At 38.9% G+C, this 22,844-nt stretch overlaps 1 protein-coding gene across 9 annotated transcripts in view; it reads right to left on the bottom strand.

Moving 5' to 3' along the window:
* LOC6043689 (CUGBP Elav-like family member 4) overlaps nt 1–22,844 on the bottom strand; it is a 1,125,149-nt gene that overhangs the window by 24,705 nt on the left and 1,077,600 nt on the right. For 7 of the 9 annotated variants that reach the window (XM_038264507.1, XM_038264509.1, XM_038264505.1 and 4 more), the window contains 3 exons: nt 8,263–8,503; nt 8,031–8,177; nt 7,839–7,949 (listed from right to left, as the gene is read on the bottom strand). In XM_038264507.1, the coding sequence (XP_038120435.1) occupies nt 7,839–7,949; nt 8,031–8,177; nt 8,263–8,503 (499 nt within the window). The remainder of the gene's footprint in view (nt 1–7,838; nt 7,950–8,030; nt 8,178–8,262; nt 8,504–22,844) is intronic. The other 2 variants (XM_038264502.1, XM_038264504.1) reach the window with 1 other exon arrangement.

Raw genomic sequence — 22,844 nt, 5'->3', positions numbered from 1 at the left:
GATTCCTACTCGAAACTAGGTGTCCGAAGGCTTGATTGTTGAGGCAATTGCAAACCTCTTTTTACACCTTAGCTTCCATCCACCCCGGGATTCTAACTGACGACCTTTGGATTGTGAGTCCAACTGCCTACCAGCGAATCCACCGAGGCAGGACCCAGGGAGACGACTCCTACACCTGGATTGAGCTAACGACCTAACACCTCTAGGTTAGACCGGGGCCAACATTTACTTCCCCATCCGACGGAAGGCGTGATCAGACAAATCTCGTCTCAAAATTTGCCACCGGGACCTTCTGGGATCGAACCCAGGCCGACTGGGTGAGAGGCAACCACGCTTGATTTGAAAGATATAAATGGAAATTGACCTTTGATTTTGAGCAGAGTCTTGGTCTAAAAACTTGGTTTCAAATCTAAAATATTTCTCAAAATTTAAAACGCTTCAAGCAATATTGTCACTTGTAAAGAAAAATTTTATCCCAAAACAACTTTATCCTTCCACAAATCTTAGTAACTTGCAATTTGTTATACTTTTGCTCTATTGTACTATCTAGATACGAATCCCAGCAAGCTTAGTACAAAAGAGTACACTGGCATCGATTTGGTTGGGGTTGCTACTCATTTAGTATTTACTTTTAAGTTTTTCTTATCATTTAAAAAAATCTAGCTGGAATTGCTAAATACTTTTTATTATAAATAATTTGTATTGAAAAAAAAAAGACAAAAGTTGTTAATTTGTTTGCCGAAGAGTACATGTGGAGTCTTTTTTTTTCATTTCTCAAATAAAATCTTCAAGATACCAAAAAAAAATCGGGAAAGAGCTGTTCAAAATGTGCAAACTTTTGATTGTTATGACTTCTAGATGCTGCACTTTAACCTCCTCCACCGGGAAGGTTTCTCCTGAACCAAAAAGTGAAGCCCGAGGAAAACTGTAAAGCAATAACTTATTTTCTTTCAACACTGTTTGCTGGGGACGAAAAAAACTTTGCCCTTTGGTGGGGCAGAAAATTTGCACAAAATCAACGGTGGAACAAGTTTGCCAGGAAGTAATCAAATTATGGTTGGCGCGGTAGGTTGAGCTTTGTTTAATTACAATTTTGTGTTGCAAAAGTTGGTGCGAAATTTAATTTTGGAATTGTGAAACAATTATTAAATGTTTGTTTAATGAGCGGAGGTTGGCTGAAGTTTGAAAACCTTTGTTTAGGTTAATTGTAGCAATTAAAAAGTCAATGATCAAAAACACTGATATTTGCTTCCTTACAGACCAGGCTCGATTATCCGAAGTCCCCAAAAAAAAAACTAAAAAAAAATCAAAAAGCTTAAATGTGCTTTGGAAATATTAAATCCAAGACTTAGCATGGAATCATAAACCCAAAATTTATAACTTTATTCTTTCGCAGGAATTTCACTAAATTTCAATTCTATCTACTGGAGCGTGTTCAACGGACCCAAATCTATCATACCTTGAAGAAACTGAAGCGTTTACTGACATCAACTTCAAAAATATCGAGTTGTGTCCATTCTTGAATCATTCGGCTCAATCTGCGATTATGCGATGATCACTCTCAGGTGATCTGGTGACGCTTGAAGTCCAATCAGTTAGCTTGGATTCATGCACTGTACCGTCATACGGGGCGAATCGGGACTACAGTCTGAATAGAGACAGCAGGTTTTAGAGCACTTTAAAGCTTGAAATTTGGAAATCGATGCCCTTTTTATCAAAAATATCCAAACATTGTACAGAAACGAGGCTAAAACAGCTGTTCGCCCCATGTGCCCCGTTTCGCCCCAGATGACGGTACTCACTGACCAAATCTCTCAACCAATTATAGCACCAAAACATTTTTTCTTGCGGACAAGAAATCCAAAACCTTTCAACAGAATCAAATTTCAACCCAATCAACAAAAGTGATCCCTCCCCCCAGATTCATAGAAAAAGGTACAACAAAGTTGCACACAATCGATTGCTTGGTCACTGACACCTGTCCTTTTTTGGCTTTTCGACCAGTCCGACCATCCACAGTAAACAGTTCAACCCCCCTCGTCTATCGAGGAACAATTTGACTCCAATTACATCAAACACAACCTCGAAACATGAGGGCCCGGCCGTTCCCAGGTCGATTCAATCGTCCAGCTCCAAAATCGTTCATGTCCCGGAATCGAAAGCCAACCGGATGACTTCCAATATTTGCCCTTGACAAATAGACTGTGTCCAATTGTGCCGTTCACGTGGTGGAGAAGTCCAGAAAGTAATTCCCCAAAATCAAGTTCCCGACACGTAAAAGGGGGTCGAAGCAGGCCAGGAGCGGTATTCCGAGTGCCATAAATTCATGTACAACATTTTTGTAATGCATCGAGCGACGACAGACGGACTGACAGAGGGCAGCAGCAGTAGGCGTCGTCGAGTTTGTCGACGTCGGTGCAAATGTTTTGGGATGGGGCACGGAATGGCAAGGCCGACTGCGATCTATGCTGTGTGGGAAATGTATGCACGTGTTCAGGGGGTTGACGGAGGGGTCGATAGGGTTGGCTGGGAATTGCAATGCACTGCAGCTGCACTGCGAAGCTAATGCCATGCATGAAAGACATTTTTGACATTCACAAGCGCTGCCAAGCCCTACTTGAACGTGTGTGTCGTGTGCAGAAACGGTACAAACGCGTTGGCAGCTCTCTTGGATGCGGTACGGTAGAGTGAAGATTTATCTGGGATAATATCCTTAGGTCGAAAACGCATCCAAAACTAATCATAATAGGTCCAAAAAAGGGACATCTCTCTTTTCTAACAGTGTTTGTTGGTATCGGCGACTGTTTATGAATATCGCTTCAGAATTTCTTAATAATCCTATGCATAATTACCGTTCCAATCGAAAGGATCCACGAAGTTCTTCATCTTTGTGTCGATACTAAGCATACCGTCGTTCCGAACACATTCCCCGCTAACCCGATCCTCCCGCCGTGACACGAAATAGTTCCCATTCCGTTCCATCACTCCTCACGTGCTCCCCCTCGCCCGATCGGACGTGAAATAGATACAAAACGGGAGAGTCTCGTCCTAACCCACCCCTCTATCACCAGGGAAGGGTTCATCGTCGAAGAGTTCGAAATGCACCGGATTCCAGAGCAGAGCTCGAGTCTGTGTTGTATGTATATTCCAGGATCCTCCGGCTTTCTCCCCCCCCCCCCACGTAACGTCCCGGCTTCGAGGAACGAATTTTATATATTAAAATAGAAATTGAATGTTTGGTATTACAACAAAATGAAAATTTATGCAATGTATGCTCTCTTCCTATGCAAATATTTGCAGTGTAAGACGATGTGAGGATTTTGTCAGTTTGCGCTTCACGGCTGCTCAATGAGCTGACACCGGGAGCAGTCAGGGTCCATGTCCGGGTTGGTCAGACCGGATGGGATCCAAGGAGAGGGGGAACCGAAAATAAATATCGCATAATGCTGCTGGCTTAACTGACTCGAGCCACATGCCAGCATGCCTGAACTCATTTGCGGACGAATTTCCTCGGACTCCGGCTCCGGCGGGAGTGAAATTTCTTAATTGAGTTTCGTGTCTGCTTCGACGGAAAGGAAGCAGCCCTCCTTCATCCTATCGATTTTGTGCGTGATGGCTGTCTGTTTGCGCGGAAATGTAATTAATATTTCAATTTACATCACATTTATTTGCACGATTCGTCGATGTTTACTTTTCGATGTGCTTCCTTGTCCAAGAACTGGAGGTGGGCAAAACTGCTCTTGCCAATAAGACGCTCAAGTTGGTCGCTGACTTAAAAATAACCATTTTGAACTTTTTTTTTTTTGCAAAACTATGGATCGAAAAATGAACTTTTCAATTAGACCTTCTAGACCTAGATCATGCACATCGATTCAGAAGCAATGTCTGAGTGGGAATGTTGATCAAAAATGTCAAAAAATCCAAATTTACCAACACACTCAAAGAACTGCGGGTTTGTTTGTATCAGATTTGCTATCTCTCTCTAGCAATAGTTTTTTGTCATGTGATTGCCAGGTGTTTTTTGACTGACCGCCCGATATGCAGCCAACATACATCACGGGGCTGTGAAAGTTCGTGCTCGATCATTGTTTGCATCAGGACATCGTGCATCGTCATTTTTGTGTTAAGGGGTTACATACATGTAGAAAATCACAAAATTTTATATTACAGATTATTTGATAAATCCACTCAAAACATGATTTTGAATCACTCCTGAAAGTTTCATGAAGATATTTATTGATTAAACTGAGTAAGACGATTTAAGTTCAAAATTTTGCCATGCGCAAAGCGGGCTGTCAAACTTTGTTGGCGTTTTTCTCTAAACCCCGAGTTGATTTACGGTTGCCACGATATCTCGAGATGGGATGGACCAAATTGGCTGAAACTTTAGGTGAAGACTCTCAAGATGTATCCCGTGTGCATGACGAAGTCCAATTTTCAAAATTAGCTTTTTTTAAAAAAATACAAAAATCAAAAACAAACGGTTTTTTAATATAAAAAACACAAAAATATTTTTTATCTTTTTTTATAACAAACTTTTTGGAAATCGGGCTTCGTCATGCACACGGAATTGGTTGAACGAGTATTCACCAAAATTTTGAGCCGATTTGGTCAAGCCTGTGTTGAGATATCATGGCACCCGTTTTTTGAAACTGCTAACTTAAAATTGCTATATCTCGGCAACGATGCAATCAAATATCTTTAAATTTGTTTTGAAAGTAGGTGAAAATGTACATTTTAATGACATGAAAAAAGAATTTAAAAAAAGTTGAGGTATGTGCTCATACTAACCTCTGACTTTTTTGCCAATATACATGTATGTAACCCCTTAAACAATATTTTTCCACAGAGCCTAGAAAGCCTTATTGAAAATCATTAGGTTTGATAAAGCAGTTGAAATGTTGCGTTCAAAAACGATTTAACCCTTTCGAGCCTGAATTTTTTAAAAAATATTTTTTAATCTTATGATGGGAAAATGATTCTTAAGACCATATGAAAATTATAGGCTAGTTTTGAAAATTTTCATTGTTGGGTCATATATGACCCATCAGGCTTGAAAGGGTTAAACCGATATAAATAAGATTTTGTTTTCAACGTAACTTCGAGCAGCCTTGAATGAGCATGAAAAATACGCTTCAATTACTACAGCGCACCACCAAAGTAGGGGAAAAATACCCATTTTAGGCCTAATAAGCGGTCGTGTTTGAATGATAACTTGGAGTGTTCCTTGAAATTTACTAAAACCAAGAACACCAACGAGTAGAGCAACTTTTTGTGAACATTTCACTTTTACTAAAAGTTTTTCTATTCATTTTACAAGCATTTAAAAAAAATCCCAAATGCATTCTAATCAGACGAGAATGCATTGTGCCAGGCTCATTTTTCTATTTTCAGCTTACTTCGATTTTCTTCCAGCGCTCTTTTGGGTCTGCTTAATGTTGCCGATTGCGATGAAATTTTAAGCAACGATGCAATCAAATATCTTTAAATTTGTTTTGAAAGTAGGTGAAAATGTACATTTTAATGACATGAAAAAAGAATTTAAAAAAAGTTGAGGTATGTGCTCATACTAACCTCTGACTTTTTTGCCAATATACATGTATGTAACCCCTTAAACAATATTTTTCCACAGAGCCTAGAAAGCCTTATTGAAAATCATTAGGTTTGATAAAGCAGTTGAAATGTTGCGTTCAAAAACGATTTAACCCTTTCGAGCCTGAATTTTTAAAAATATTTTTAATCTTATGATGGGAAAATGATTCTTAAGACCATATGAAAATTATAGGCTAGTTTTGAAAATTTTCATTGTTGGGTCATATATGACCCATCAGGCTTGAAAGGGTTAAACCGATATAAATAAGATTTTGTTTTCAACGTAACTTCGAGCAGCCTTGAATGAGCATGAAAAATACGCTTCAATTACTACAGCGCACCACCAAAGTAGGGGAAAAATACCCATTTTAGGCCTAATAAGCGGTCGTGTTTGAATGATAACTTGGAGTGTTCCTTGAAATTTACTAAAACCAAGAACACCAACGAGTAGAGCAACTTTTTGTGAACATTTCACTTTTACTAAAAGTTTTTCTATTCATTTTACAAGCATTTAAAAAAAATCCCAAATGCATTCTAATCAGACGAGAATGCATTGTGCCAGGCTCATTTTTCTATTTTCAGCTTACTTCGATTTTCTTCCAGCGCTCTTTTGGGTCTGCTTAATGTTGCCGATTGCGATGAAATTTTAAGCGATCACTCACGAAAAGTAGCATTTATAGAGAAAGTTTCCTGGCATCACTGGCTCACTCCAACAGGCGCTGCTGGTGGTGTTGGTGGCCACCCTTTGTTCTTTATTTGCCTTCGCTTCTCGCTCGTTTTCCTTCAGCTTTCGATTGGAATGGGTCGTCAAAAGTCAAACGTCAAAAGACTTAGTGCGTTTGTTTTTTTGATGGCGCTTGCTAATCATTTCCATGTTTCGGGATTATTTTCCAAGTGAGTGACTAACTAATGTTCAAAAGAACATGTTGCCGGTAGTTGGAAGCAATTTCATATCTCTAGCGCAAGTGAAAAGATATTGATGGCGACTTTCGTTAAGCTGTTAAGCTCTCATCTTGCGTGTGGATGTGTGTGCCAACAAAATGATGAGAAATGGTTTCACTTAATAGAAATTATGATCAAAAGGGCATTAAATTTGATCTTTTTGGCCAGTAAGTGGCATACATTTGGGTGATTACTCGAGGCGGTGCTGTTGCTGGTAAGTTTATAGCCTAACTAGAATTTTTGGCACTTTAATCGACCATCAAACTCTCCATATGACGAAGATAGGTATTTGATTAGAGAGAGAATATTTCCCCTGTATAAATAATAGTGCCAAATGATCAAAAATAGATTGCAATATTGCACCAGCCGATGGAAGAATTCTCCACAACAAAGTTTCACTGAGTACTCACTGGGAGTGAAATTTTAAAGAGACTAAGCCGCACTTCTCTTCTCAAAAAACATCCAATTTTTTGGGAGAATTTCTCGTTTGTGTAAGTTCGAGAAAGGATAGTTTTTTCAGACAATTTTTAAAATTCTTTTAGGTCAGATAATAAAACTAGTAGTTATCGATCGGCAGAATTAGCGATTTTCCAAAATTGAGTACAGTTGAATGATCTCTGATTCCTTTCGCTTCAGTTAATGTGACAGACACTTTTGTAATTACAGCCGGGAAAGTAATTAGTAGTGTCCGACTTTTTCTTCGTGTTGCAGTCGAATCGGAAGACGGACTATTGGTAGCGACCTAGATAGAGAGCAACGGTTGAACGTAACATAATGAAAACAAAGAAAACACAAACTAATTTTAAGGACAGTAAATACAGTCAGTGAGAGCACTTGTTGTTTTTTGCTTCAATATTTCGATATTGTTTGACAATTGTGGTCAATTGAAGTTTCACAGAAATGTTTAATTTAAAGTCGTTTTTGAGGGTTTTTAGGGGAAAGAGAGAGAGATAGAGAGAGAGGGGTAATGATAATAACATCGACACATAAACAATGAACGACCGGACGACGACGCGTAACAGAAAGTTAAGTTAAAAATATGTATATTTATATAAGTAAGTATATATGTATATATATAGATTACGATGAAGAAAAACACAGCTCTATTGCAGCTCTATCAAATATCGAGTATATAAATACAAGAATCGGGTGCAAAAGACTAGTCGTATTAGGAGGAGTTATGTAGTTTGTACTTGTGTCTGAGTGTGTATGTGTCACGGTATTTAGTACGAGATAGAGAGACAGAATAAAAACGAGAGAGACAGAGAGAGGCTGGTGTGAGGTAAGGAAATGTTTGCACTTACCAACACCCGGGTAGGGCTGGATGCCGGGATAGGCCGCGTGGGGTAGTGCGGCGTCCCCGTTTGGAAGTCCTTGGGCCGGTATCGACAGGTGGAGCGCATCTACGTAAATGGCTGAATCAATACATTACTGTGATTTTAAGAAGGCAGGGTGGTGGTGGTGAGACAAGGTGGGCAAAACTGGGGACTACTTACGCCCTGGGTAGGTCTGGGGGATTCCGTTGGTGTAGACCGCCTCGGAACCGGCCGGCTGCCCGTTTGGCGTTTGTGCGGCCATATTGAAGGTCGGCATCGTCGGCGACGGTAGCGAAGGGATGGCACCGTTCACGGGTTGTCCTGAACCTTGAAGAACCGGAGAAACATGACAATCAGTTGGGGTCAGTGTTGGGGCCGGACGGGGGGTTCGAAGGATGATGATGGTATTCACCGTTCAACGCATGAGGTATTTGTGTTGCAAGTGCAGCCATCGGGTTGATGTAGGTTCCCTGTGCGGTGGCCGCGGCCATCAGTGCCGCCTGTTGCTGCTGGGCGTAGGCACCGTACGGTCCGAACTGGTTGAAGACGAACGGCGACAGCAAGTTCATATGACCGGCCATTTGCTGCATACGACGGAGTTGCCTCTCTTTCTCGGTGTCCGCAAACTTGACCACTAAGCTAGAGGACGCACCCTGTCGGTGAAAAAAAAACAAACAACCAACAAAAAAGCGCGTTAATTACATAAATCATTCGCGGTCGGGTTTTAATTCGCTCGTATAAATCATCATCTGCTTAAGTGGGCAGGATGGTGAGCTAAACACCGCAACATAATTTATATCCATTTATGATTATTACACGAGATATTGTGGGCAGGGCACGCGACTCCCAAAATGTCGCCACACACACATACACAAGCTTTTTTTCTGTTTTGTTGTCCTCGTGATTAATAGTGGTACCACACGATAAACACCAGAGAATCCAACACTGGGGGTGTAGTTTTCTTTGTTTTGTGTGTGACTGTCAACGTGGCTTACCGGTTTAATATCGTTTAATGTAGCGACAAAAGAAGCTAGGGATAATTCATTTTAATCTGGCCTCCCCCAACTCCTATCCCACAGATCCCCGTTGGCATGGAGGGTGGGTTTGGGATCTGAAGCAATTGCTAAATGATGGGCTTTTCCCCGGATGGAACGGTTTCTCCCTGTTGTGATAAGGTTAAGTTCATAATTAGTGGGATTTATTGCGGGGACATTAGTCAAGGCCAGTGTACGATTGTAATCGCATGTTTGGCTGTACGATGGGTAACATATGTATGAAAGGAAAGAAAATGCTTCTACACCCAAAACTGGCAGCGCTAGTCTGAGCGAATGATGGTCTCGAGTCGAGAGAATAGTGGTACCATTCACGGACGCAGAGAACACAGCTCGAGATGGGCGATAGAACTATTCTCTCGAGGTTCATTTGCAAAAAAAGTTCATCCGTCAAACAAAAAACCAAAAGTGTCGACAACGGGAATCGAACCAGAGACCTTTGACAAACCAATCCAATGACTTAGCTGCCTCGGCCACCACAGCTTGGTGACCAAGGAGAAGTCAGAAGTCGATGTATGACACTTGTTGGAGATTTATTGATTCAACTAACGAATGAACTCATTTGTTATGATGGTGTGAGTTGGTACCATTATTCTATCGATTTTGGCACGAAGCCCTCAATAAATTTTGAGAGAACGATTATCTCGACTCTGAATTTTGGGTGTAATAAAAAAAATATTTTTCTGTTTTGTTAAAATTCAACGGGTATCTTGTGTTCAATCAAACCATTTTTTTCAAATATTTTTAGAATTTCATTTTTTTCGACTCTGGCTGAGGTTGCTAGCTGGGCGGGGAATGTTTAACAAAAAATATTTATTTTGTGAGAAAACAGTTTTAAAATATATTATTTTGAGACTTTATGATTACCACTCCATCCGTCAGCAAGTCAGCATCGTCACACGTGGCCACAAAACGCCATATTGCCGCATCGATTCCACCTCGACGACGACCGTCGCCGATATCATAATCACAACCCCCGAAAAGAATGACGACAGCACTTTGCCCTGACTCCTTTTTTCACCGGGTGGAAAAAAAGAGAGGGGGAGATGGGTCCCTCATCGTCACTTCCGGGCCCGCATCAACCGTCTCAATTATGTCGGCTCATGGTTCGGGCGGCCAGATTCATCAGGTGTTTTTTTGGGTCAAACAACGGGACGGGCCGAAAATTGACAGCCAACAACAATGCCGGCTGTTGTGTGGAAAAAAATGTTTGTCACATGCAACAGTTTTAGGGGATTTTTTGTCGGTCAAAAAGTTGAAGCGAAAATCAGTCAAAAACAGGAAGAAGCCTAAAAGCAGCTCGGGCATCAATGGGGAGGCGATGAAAAAAAAAAGCGAAGCATTTCCATTTGGCCGCCGGAAGTAGTACTTTTATAGTCATAGTTTTTTTCTCCCTTCTCCGCTTTGTGCCCTTTTGATTTTTATGCTGGCGGCTGAACCCGGGTTGGGGTTGGGGGCTCCAACTCACTGTTTCTGGCTCTGGTGGGGAGCCTTTTGGAGAATAAAAACCGAGACTGAGCGGAGTATGGTATGGTGTGGGGGGAAGCGCAACACGTTGGTCGGAGCGCTACAAGTGCCCTCTGAGTTAATGGTCTGGTCGCTTGCCGTTGGACCGGATTGTGTGCATATTTATGTGCGGGCTTGTATTTCGTTTAGTTTTTCCACCCCCCGACGCCATCGTCCCCGGCTCGAGAGAGGGGAAGGGGGTGAGCAACATTGGAACATTGGACCGTAGTGGTTGCTTGCTTTTGGGTGGAACTTTTGTTGAACAAGCTCATTGTCCGGAGGTACCTCAACAGGTGGATTGGGATATTATAAACCACTTTTAGTGTCTGTCTTTTTTTTTCATAAATAGCTTAATTGTGGTATGGAAAAGTGTAGTGAATAACGTTGAGCAGTTTTCGTGCATTCCGTGCTTGTGCTATCTTGTCCTAGTCAAGCTATGACTTTTTAAAACAAAAAATGTTTGGCATTGAATTATTGTAAACATTATTTGGGATAAACAATTCTTCGCTGAATACTTGTTAGAAGGTTTCGGAACATTCAGGTCATAATTTCCGGGAGGTCGCAAATGACTCATAACTACTCTAAATACTAGTATCGAGTATCGAGCGAAGTTCATTGAAGCTACCTGAGGCTAAACCGATGGTGAATACACTGCTAAAACCCTGTGACCATGTTGAAGTTGTTTTTTTACATGTTGAAGTCCAGACTATAACTTTAAGAACCCGAACATTCGGAGGATAATGTAGGAGGTTTGGTGATCCATAAAGTGAGAGTCTCTCTAAAGCAGGGCTGCGGAGTCGGGTCATATTTCAAACGACTCCAACTCCGACTCTGGCTTTCTGAGTAAAGCCGACTCCGACTCCGGCTCCGGCTTTCCACAAATTCGTTGACTCCGGCTCCGACTCCGATTCCGACACCTAATCTGTATTTTAATATTAAAAAAAAAACGCATTTTCAGCACAAAAATTTTCTGAGTAAATTTGAGTTTTGTGGTTTGAAAAATTGGAACATTTTCTTTAACTACTTTAATTTTATATTCATTTTTTTAAGTTAATAAGCTAGCTATACTAATTTTCAATTGTTTTTTTTCAGCAAGTTTTCATTCACTGAAATTTCAGAAGTGCAGATTTCAGTAAATTTAACTGAATTCAGTAATGAGAAATTGGTGTGCAGTAACTATCAAAGATACCCTGGTTTTGAAATAAACAATTTTCAAAGTAACTATTTTTGAAAGCTTTTTTGAAATTATTTCAGAAGACGTACATGGATATTGTGTGATCGAGCCGCACTTTAAACATACAAATCATGAGAAAATTCTTATATTTGAAAAATAAATTAAATTATATCAATTATTTCACCCCGATTTAAGGCATTTACAAAAAAATAGACTTGCTCAACGCTATTATTTAAGGACCAACAATTTAAGAGTAAGAAATTGTAAACATTGGGGTAATCGATATATCTAATAAATTCAAAGTTGCATATGCGAGGCATAAGAGCACCGGTTTAACTGTATTTCAAAATTAGTTGCAACTTATTTTCGATATTTTTTGTCAGCTTGAAATGTTTTTGTTTTTGTTTTTGTTTTTGTTTTTTTTGTTTTTTTTTTTTTTTTTATTTACATACCTACAAAATGTGCATGTTGCATTCCAAGTAGAAGATTGATATTATAGTTGATAATGTATTACAAACATAATTATTTTTGTTAAATACTGATAGTGAGCTTTCCAATCACAATAAAAATGCTTCGAAAACATCATGGTATCTGATAAATATCTTTAACCAAAAAATAAACTGAACAAAAAACTGTCAACGCAGTGCATGCAATTCAATAAATAAATTTAAAATATAAAAAAATGGGAAGTAACCTGCATTATAACAAATATTGAACAATCAATAAGTTCGTAAATTATATTAAATTTTTTGACAACTCCGACTCCAGCTCCGACTCAGGGTCTTTCAGAAATTTACGACTCCGGATCCGACCCGACTCCAGCTCATACAATTTAGCCGACTCCGACTCCGACTCCAAATTCAGCTATTAGAGATTTGACGACTCCGACACCGACTCCGACTCCAGGTCCCCAAAAGACCACCGACTCCGGCTCCGATTCCGATTCCGACTCCACAGCCTTGCTTTAAAGTCTTCAAATAATCATGTTTTTTCTAGGAAACCCAAAGTTTCGATTCCAAACGACCTCAAATTGCACCAGTGTTTCCAAACGCCATTACGGTGTTATTAATGACGACAGTTTCCGAGACCGTTACACGCGTTCACCACCACGTGCGCGCACTAGAAGGGCTTCCTTGATGAAGTCACCTTTGGCTTCATTTGGGGGAAAAACGACGTTCATATAGCCAAGGAATGGTGTGGCTCCTTCAAAGGCAAGACCAGACAAAGACGCACCAGCTGGAGGACGCCGGAAGTGGTCGGGGGACCAGAAATGACGATAAATTACGTGATATGATATTTCCATTGTTGTGTGGCGGACGACGTGGTTGAGCGTCGGGAGCTCGTTTTGGTGGAAAATTGTGCCTTTATTGATTTGGCTTCTGTTGGAGGGTGCTTAACGCTGATAAAGGTGGCCTAATGGTGGTGGTGATTAATTGAAACCGGTGCACGGGAGGGCCAATTGGGAGCAACATCGATAGTGGAGTAATTGATTTGTGTCGTTAGTGGTGGGGAAGCACTTGTTGCAGCCCATATCTTGATTGGGAAAGAGTTATTGAGGCATTGGATTTCACATCAGAGGTTGCACGCTGTCAAAAAAATTACGAAATTCTCTATCATTGAACTCATGAAAACTTGAAATACCTGAATACAAATCGATATCAACGCGCTTCCAAAACTTCTGATTAGGTCACCAATCAGCAGCGTGCAACCACCCAACTCCAACAAAGCGCCCAGAAGTTCGATCCAATTTGCCAAATTGTGGTACAGTTCAGCACGTGGAGTGTAAACCCATCTGTCTTGAATACCAATAGTTCACCAAAAGTTTCGACCCGTCGAGTTCAAACTGGCACAAAACTTGAACAACAACACCAGAGCGCGACGATGACGAGGGATCGAAACCGCCACCAATCGAGGGAGAGGGCAACGGCGGGGAGATATCAAGTACGTGTCAAAGCAATCGTTAACCTACGTCAAACTTGGCAAGTCGGGGTCGAGCCCCAATCCGATACCGGGCACCAATCGATAACCGTGTTGATTAGTTTTCCCGCGCCACTTCTGGGTTTGGTTCAACGAGCTAACCTGTGTGCTCAACAGCCCCTGAAGTACGAGGTTGTACCTCTCGAGTAGATCCGGGAGGACTCGGGGCCATCTCCAGGCACGTCTGCGGTTTCAAGAGTGTGGGATGGGGCGCGAGAATGTACCACACCGCACCACACAATCGATGCCGTTGAAATTCTAAAGGTTCGGGGAAGGGTTGTTGCGACTTCAGTCAAGTGGAAACGTCTTCTCCGGGCGGTGCATCGTTTGGGCGCTGACGATGACGAGAAGACAACCAACAGGCGGAAACCGGACCGGACCCGGACTAGCAGTGGTGGAAAGCCACATTTCTTTCATTTTCCACTTGAATGATAAATAGTTTGTGGAGAAGCGCCCACAACCGCACACATGTAGGGAATGCGGCGCCCCACCCAACTCCCCCACTCTTTTGCAGGAGGAGGTTCTTGCGCTCTCTGAAGCTCAGTGCAAAGCTGCAACCGCAAATCTAATATAGCCTTTGAATATTTCAAATCAAATCTGAGAAGACTTCATTTATTATTCAAGAAACAGATTACAGCTTCTGGTTTTCTGGGTTCTGCTGCTGCATTAAAGGCAAGGCAGTATAGAAGAGGTGGCAAAAAAGGTGGTGACTTGCAAAATGGGGTGCAAAATATGTACCAGATGCAAAGAAGAGGTTGAATAAGGTTGATTTGCCATGCAAAATTAGTCATATCGACATAGTTGATAAATAGACACAATATGACGCAAATTTAGCTTAGTGGACGAAAATAGTAGCCAGTCCTTGAAACAAGTCGCTTATTTTCATGAAAGAGATTTAAATTCGATAGTCAGTTCTTTTTTATGTTAGAAAAAAATGAAGATCTGGCAACTCTGCACTAATTAAGATTTATCAATGTTTTTCTATGTATATAAATTATTTTTTCGAAGGGTCAAATATTTTGAAGATCAACTCAACGCTAACAAGATTGAAATTAAAATATATTTGTTTACACAGACAAAAAGACCAAAAATAGCACAGCTAGATATGTTAGATAGTGTGAGTGTGTACGGTTTCAAACATTTGAATCAATCGTTGATTTGTGGTTTTTGAATTGAATGAATTTAAAGATTGTTTGTCTGTGATATGTATGGGAAAAGATGAGGTGATTGATTGGGTTTTTAGAATTGAAGCCTATCAAACCTTTAAATATTAAAAAATAGAATACTCAAGAAATTTAAGAAATTCACGACATTCAAGAAATTCAAGGCATTCAAGAAATTCAAGAAATCCAAGAAATCCAAGAAATTCGAGAAATTCAAGAAATTCAGGAAATTCAAGAAATTCAAGAAATTCAAGAAATTCAAGAAATTCAAGAAATTCAAGAAATTCAAGAAATTCAAGAAATTCAAGAAATTCAAGAAATTTAAGAAATTCAAGAAATTCAAGAAATTCAAGAAATTCAAGAAATTCAAGAAATTCAAGAAATTCAAGAAATTCAAGGAATTCAAGAAATTCAAGAAATCCAAGAAATCCAAGAAATTCGAGAAATTCAAGAAATTCAAGAAATTCAAGAAATTCAAGAAATTCAAGAAATTCAAGAAATTCAAGAAATTCAAGAAATTCAAGAAATTCAAGAAATTCAAGAAACTCAAGAAATTCAAGAAATTCAAGAAATTCAAGAAATTCAAGAAATTCAAAAAATTCAAGAAATTCAAGAAATTCAATAAATTCAAGAAATTTAGGAAATTCAAGAAATTCAAGAAATTCAAAAAAATCAAGAAATTCAAGAAATTCAAAAAATTCAAGAAGTTCAAGAAATTCAAGAAATTTAAGAAATTCAAGAAATTCAAGAAATTCAAGAAATTCACGAAATTCAAGAAATTCAAGAAATTCAAGAAATTCAAGAAATTCAAGAAATTCAAGAAATTCAAGAAATTCAAGAAATTCAAGAAATTCAAGAAATTCAAGAAATTCAAGAAATTCAAGAAATTCAAGAAATTCAAGAAATTCAAGAAATTCAAGAAATTCAAGAAATTCAAGAATTTCAAGAAATTCAAGAAATTTAAGAAATTCAAGAAATTCAAGAAATTCAAGAAATTCAAGAAATTCAAGAAATTCAAGAAATTCAAGAAATTCAAGAAATTCAAGAAATTCAAGAAATTCAAGAAATTCAAGAAATTCAAGAAATTCAAGGAATTCAAGAAATTCAAGAAATTCAAGAAATTCAAGAAATTCAAGAAATTCAAGAAATTCAAGAAATTCAAGAAATTCAAGAAATTCAAGAAATTCAAGAAATTCAAGAAATTCAAGAAATTCAAGAAATTCAAGAAATTCAAGAAATTCAAGAAATTCAAGAAATTCAAGAAATTCAAGAAATTCAAGGAATTCAAGAAATTCAAGAAATTCATGAAATTCAAGAATTTCAAGAAATTCAAGAAATTCAAGAAATTCAAGAAATTCAAGAAATTCAAGAAATTCAAGAAATTCAAGAAATTCAAGAAATTCAAGAAATTCAAGAAATTCAAGAAATTCAAGAAATTCAAGAAATTCAAGAAATTCAAGAAATTCAAGAAATTCAAGAAATTCAAGAAATTCAAGAAATTCAAGAAATTCAAGAAATTCAAGAAATTCAAGAAATTCAAGAAATTCAAGAAATTCAAGAAATTCAAGAAATTCAAGAAATTCAAGAAATTCAAGAAATTCAAGAAATTCAAGAAATTCAAGAAATTCAAGAAATTCAAGAAATTCAAGAAATTCAAGAAATTCAAGAAATTCAAGAAATTCAAGAAATTCAAGAAATTCAAGAAATTCAAGAAATTCAAGAAATTCAAGAAATTCAAGAAATTCAAGAAATTCAAGAAATTCAAGAAATTCAAGAAATTCAAGAAATTCAAGAAATTCAAGAAATTCAAGAAATTCAAGAAATTCAAGAAATTCAAGAAATTCAAGAAATTCAAGAAATTCAAGAAATTCAAGAAATTCAAGAAATTCAAGAAATTCAAGAAATTTAAGAAATTCAAGAAATTCAAGAAATTCAAGAAATTCAAGAAATTCAAGAAATTCAAGAAATTCAAGGAATTCAAGAAATTCAAGAAATTCAAGAAATTCAAGAAATTCAAGAAATTCAAGAAATTCAAGAAATTCAAGAAATTCAAGAAATTCAAGAAATTCAAGAAATTCAAGAAATTCAAGAAATTCAAGAAATTCAAGAAATTCAAGAAATTCAAGAAATTCAAGAAATTTAAGAAATTCAAGAAATTCAAGAAATTCAAGAAATTCAAGAAATTCAAGAAATTCAAGAAATTCAAGAAATTCAAGAAATTTAAAAACATTAAGAAATTCAAGGAGGTTTAAGAAATTCAAGAAATTCAAGTAATTCAAGAAATTCAAGAAATTCAAAAAATTCAAGAAATTTAAGAAATTCAAGAAATTCTAGAAATTGAAGTTCCTGAATTTAAAAATGCAAAAAGCATAACGCCTTGAAAAGTCTGCCTCATTCCAAGTGATTGAACTCTAGCCAACAAATTTGCCAGCCTTTCCCCACACATGAATGTGCTTATGATCACCACAAATGGCGGGTAATAACAGCTCCATTACATCCCCGAGAGAGTGTCATCCTATGAATATGAAATCACTACCGGTGGGTTTGGACCGGTTCCAAAAAACCGTTGGGACTTTTCCAAACAACAGACAAACTTTTCGCCAATATTTTCCACTATTTTGTGCCATTCCGGGAACCGTTTACACTTCCCCGTTTCCTTTCTTTCGTCCATTTGGAAACGGGAAATTTTCCCGCGCAGAGCAACTTTCCCCGGAATGGCTTTCCGAAAAATGTAATGAAAGCGATTAAGTAAAGTTTAACTTTAAACGATCCCAGCGGAGCTCGGACGTTATTTTTGGTCACCGTCGTCAGCAAGATTGACGGAGAATGTGGAAAGTTTGGGTATTTAATAATTTATTTTGGCGCGCGCGCCAACCTCTGTGTGATGGTTCCCATAATTAGGTTATCATGGAAAAATTGAATCTTGTTTTTTTTTGTTGTGCTTGCGTCGAGTTGAGCGAACTTTTTGGGAAAATTATGAAAGTCATGCACCGTTTAACACTGGAGCTGAAATCGGGGGATTGCATCGTTAGTCAGCGAAATGTTGGGCGAAGGGTTTTTCTTTTGCCTTCCTCACTGAGGTAAGGCTATAATCCTGCTCTAAAATTGAACTTTTTATTTAAAGCTCGAAAACCCACCATGATGTATACATATCGACTCAGAATCGAAAACTGAACAAATGTCTGTGTGTATGTGTGTGTGTATGTGTGTGTGTATGTGTGTGTGTATGTGTGTGTGTATGTGTGTGTGTATGTGTGTGTGTATGTGACCAATAATGTCACGCAGTTTTCTCAGCACTGGCTGAACCGATTTTGACCAAACCAAATGCATTCGACTTGGTTTAGGGTCCCATACGGTGCTATTGAATTGTTTGAAGTTTCGATAAGTAGTTCAAAAGTTATGTATAAAAATGTGTTTTCGCATATTTTTGGAAGTTGAATAAATGGCAGTAAACTGAACCAAACATCATCATTATATACATCGTTGAATAGGTAATTGAAAGACCTTTCCAACGAGTCCAAAACATTGAAGATCTGGCAACCCTGTCTCGAGTTCTGACCACTTTAGTGATATTTATGTACTTTTTTGTAGCCGGATCTCACTTAAATGTATGTAAACAATGTCCGGATCTATCATCCGACCCATCGTTGGTTAGGTAATCGAAAGACCTTTCTAACGAGTCTAAAACATTGAAGATCTGGCAACCCTGTCTCGAGTTCTGACCACTTTAGTGATATTTATGTACTTTTTTGTAGCCGGATCTCACTTAAATGTATGTAAACAATGTCCGGATCCATCATCCAATCCATCGTTGGTTAGGTAATCGAAAGACCTTTACAACGAGTCTAAAACATTGAAGATCTGGCAACCCTGTCTCGAGTTCTGACCACTTTAGTGATATTTATGTACTTTTTTGTAGCCGGATCTCACTTAAATGTATGTAAACAATGTCCGGATCCATCATCCAACCCATCGTTGGTTAGGTAATCAAAAGACTTTTCCAACGAGTCTAAAACATTGAAGATCTGGCAACCCTGTCTCGAGTTCTGACCACTTTAGTGATATTTATGTACTTTTTTGTAGCCGGATCTCACTTAAATATATGTAAACAACGTCCGGATCCATCATCCGACCCAGCGTTGGTTAGGTAATCGAAAGACCTTTCCAACGAGTCTAAAACATTGAAGATCTGGCAACCCTGTCTCGAGTTCTGACCACTATAGTTATATTTATGTACTTTTTTGTAGCTGGATCTCACTTAAATGTATGTAAACAATGTCCGGATCCATCATCCAACCCATCGTTGGTTAGGTAATCGAAAGACCTTTCCAACGAGTCTAAAACATTGAAGATCTGGCAACCCTGTCTCGAGTTCTGACCACTTAAGTGATATTTATGTACTTTTTTGTAGCCGGATCTCACTTAAATGTATGTAAACAATGTCCGGATCCATCATCCAACCCATCGTTGGTTAGGTAATCGAAAGACCTTTCCAACGAGTCTTAAACATTGAAGATCTGGCAACCCTGTCTCGAGTTCTGACCACTTTAGTGATATTTATGTACTTTTTTGTTGCCGGATCTCACTTAAATGTATGTAAACAATGTCCGGATCCATCATCCGACCCAGCGTTGGTTAGGTAATCGAAAGACCTTTCCAACGAGTCTAAAACATTGAAGATCTGGCAACCCTGTCTCGAGTTCTGACCACTTTAGTGATATTTATGTACTTTTTTGTAGCCGGATCTCACTTAAATGTATGTAAACAATGTCCGGATCCATCATCCGACCCAGCGTTGGTTAGGTAATCGAAAGACCTTTCCAACGAGTCTAAAACATTGAAGATCTGGCAACCCTGTCTCGAGTTCTGACCACTTTAGTGATATTTATGTACTTTTTTGTAGCCGGATCTCACTTAAATGTATGTAAACAACGTCCGGATCCATCATCCGACCCAGCGTTGGTTAGGTAATCGAAAGACCTCACCAACGAGTCTAAAATATTGAAGATCAGGTAACCCTGCCTCAAGCTATGACCACCTAAGATGCCACTTACGAGCCCTTGAGTAATATGTGTGTTTTTTGTATTCCGAAACTTAACGAAATTAGACGAAATTTGTGTCCAAACCCATTTTTGGAAAAAAGTGAGGAAGGCACCAACCACATAGGTGGATTAAGTTAGTTTTTTTTTTAGGGGAGGAAATCTCTGAATAGGTTGAAACATGCCAACTCACCTAAATCGATACTGACTTCCTGGTCTGAATCATGAGAGTTGAATTGTTCTGGGAAAGTAGGTTCACTTTAATGTTGCTTGAAATATTGCTTCAATTTGTGCAATAATTGTACTGACACTCGAATGAAAAGTTATTTCCTTGGCCCAAACCGAAAAACAAAAGCTCTTGGGAGGAAGAGCTCCCCCCTGAAGCCATACTATCAATTTTATTTGCTCGAGTAAAGTGAAACAAAAAGGCTGGTAAGACAAAAGCTTCAACAATGCACCTCCATATGAGCTTCCACTTTCCTCGTCCAAGTTTTTCCAACATTTTCCACCCCATCCTCCCCCAACCGGATAATATATTTTATTTAGAAGCTTTTCTCGTAATTGAATTGAACCTGATCGCACTCCTTGAAAGCACTTCTAAGGCTCTCGAAAGGCTCCCCGGCCAACAAACGTGCTGAAAGGAAGCACTTCAAGCCCCGCTGCACACACCGAGAACACACAGGGGAAGAATTCGTTCGTTTTATTTCAGTTGTTTTATTTGCCATCCATCGGGCGCAACTAAGTGGTATTCTAAACGCCATTTCCTTGGCATACCTCTCCCTCTTAACTGAAAGGGTCCTTCGTTCCCGAGATTGCAAGGATATTTTATTCATCCACCCTGGCAGCAGTAGCAGCAACGGCAGCAGCGTCCTTTGGAGTGGGTCCCAAAATCAACAAATATGGAAAAAGGAAACTTTTCTTTAAGCCCTTCACCTGGATGCAACCCGGGGAGTTGCAGCACACTTGGCTTGTGGGAAAAAAGGCCCCGCTTCCTCAGTAAAGCCAACAAGCTGCCGGAGTTGTTGTTTGAAGAATCCTCCTCAAGCCAAGCGAAAGCTGTTTACTCGTAAAAGTGTACACAAACAGGCAGAGCCAGCCGTCCCGCCATCATCGTACGAGGACTTGAGGCAAAGAAGATAAGGAATAAAAGATTCCTTGCGTTCTGGGTTGCGAAAGCATCAGGAGCAAATCCCTTTTGGAGGGATGAAAGAAAAAATGTGTGCAACTGGTGCCAACGGGAGTACACGCATAAGTGGTGGGACAACCTTTGAATTATTTGAAAATGTTGTTTTTTTTTAAGATGCCTAATAGATCACGGCCATGAAAATTCCATGAAAAACTAGCTCTGATTTACTAAGTCATTAAATTTTGAGAGGTGGGACAGCCAAAGGATTTCAACCAGGTAATTTGACATAACGACGTGTTCCAAATCCAGTTTTTTTTGTGGAGATAAACTGAACTAATGTGATTTTTGCACATTGCAAAGCAGCGATTTCGCATGACACCATTCAATTAAATTGTATTCTAACTGGTTACAAGTGGTGGGACGGCTTTGGCGATCTTCATATCAGTTTTATTTTTCGATTAACTTGACTCAAAATCTCTTGAGGTGAACTAACCTGAAACGATCCCTTTTTAGTGGAAATTGAATGATTTGGTATTTTCTCTTCTATATAGTAATGATGGTGGGACGGACGAAAGCTTTGTAAGGTGGGACAGATATTGAGATGTTGCTAAAAATTTGGAAATATTTGAGCATAATTCGACATTTTTTGATTGCTTCATTAAGATCTATAAAAATGGCGTTCGCAGATTAGTTTTTAGATGGTGGGACAGCCATGTTGTTTTTGACGGTTTTTTTTTCAAGATAGTGCGCATTGTTGTTTCTAATGAGTAGTAACTTATGAAAAATATTTTAGCGGTGGGACGGATGAAATATTCCGTGAGGTGGGACAGATATAAGTATGATTCTAAAAATAAGGACACAATTTTCAATTTGCATTTTTTTTAAATTAAAAAAAGTTGACTCTGAAGACATTTTCTTAAGCGTGCAACCACACCTGCCTGTCCCAGCAGCATCCCACAGACGTATAAAATAAATGTTTCCCTTTGCCAGTGCCAGACTGAGCAAGAGTGCTCTGGAACGTGTAACGTAGTAGTAGAACTGCAGCCAAAACACGTCTCGTTCCTTGAACCTGGGCCAAAAAACAACCCCTTCTGGTGCTGCATTCGCCAAAAGAAAGAACGGAAAAAGATCCTTCCCCACCTCACAGAAAGTCACGCCGAACCAAAGGTAATATATCTAAATTTGTTGACAATATTATTTCCCTATTACGAGCCAGATAACTTGGCAATTTTGGGGTTGAAACGAGACAGGTCAATCCGCCCACCGTACCGGTTAAAGAGAAATTCCTCCGGAATAAAGCACTCTTTTTCGGGGCATGTTGCAAAACATATTAATTCTGGGGTTTTCCCCCCGAAGGGGATGAACGCACTAGAAAAAAAAGTATCCAAAATGACAAAGGGTTTCCCGTTGTAACAACCTCATTTGACCGCCGGCAAAATCACTACAATTTCAGAGCTGCCACGGCACAAACGACGGCGAGTTCAGTTCATGTGCAGAGGTTGCCTCCGGGGGGTAAATTTTGTCATTAAAATCTCACTTCCGAAATGGTTCCGAGCGGAGCAGCTTCAAGTCCCCGAGGAGGGAAAGTTCTCTGGGAAAAAAGCATTTTGGTTACAGATTTTTGAGAGTTAATATTGAATTTTGCTCAGTCATTACAGTTTATTTAATTGTCGTAACAAGTCAGCAACTCCAAATAATTCTTAGAATATCTCGTAATTACTCGACAGTGTTGTAAAAATGTGGTAGTTCAAAAGTTGGTATTCGTTTTAAGACAAGAATTTCTGCTCGATTTTGTGTTTTCGACAAAGCTTTTGTCACAATTTTTTAACGATGAATACCCTTCAAAAATTATTTAATTTTTCAGGAAGTAATTTTCCTTGAACTTTTTTGTATGATTGTAATTTTTGGAATATTTCACCACAGTGATTCTCAATCACTCCTCACAATCCTCTCAAAA

Source organism: Culex quinquefasciatus, chromosome 3 (genome assembly GCF_015732765.1).
Source record: "Culex quinquefasciatus strain JHB chromosome 3, VPISU_Cqui_1.0_pri_paternal, whole genome shotgun sequence".
Lineage (NCBI taxonomy): Eukaryota > Metazoa > Arthropoda > Insecta > Diptera > Culicidae > Culex > Culex quinquefasciatus.
The sequence above is the reverse complement of the archived record's forward strand: the minus strand, read 5'-3'. Positions and strand labels throughout refer to the sequence as shown.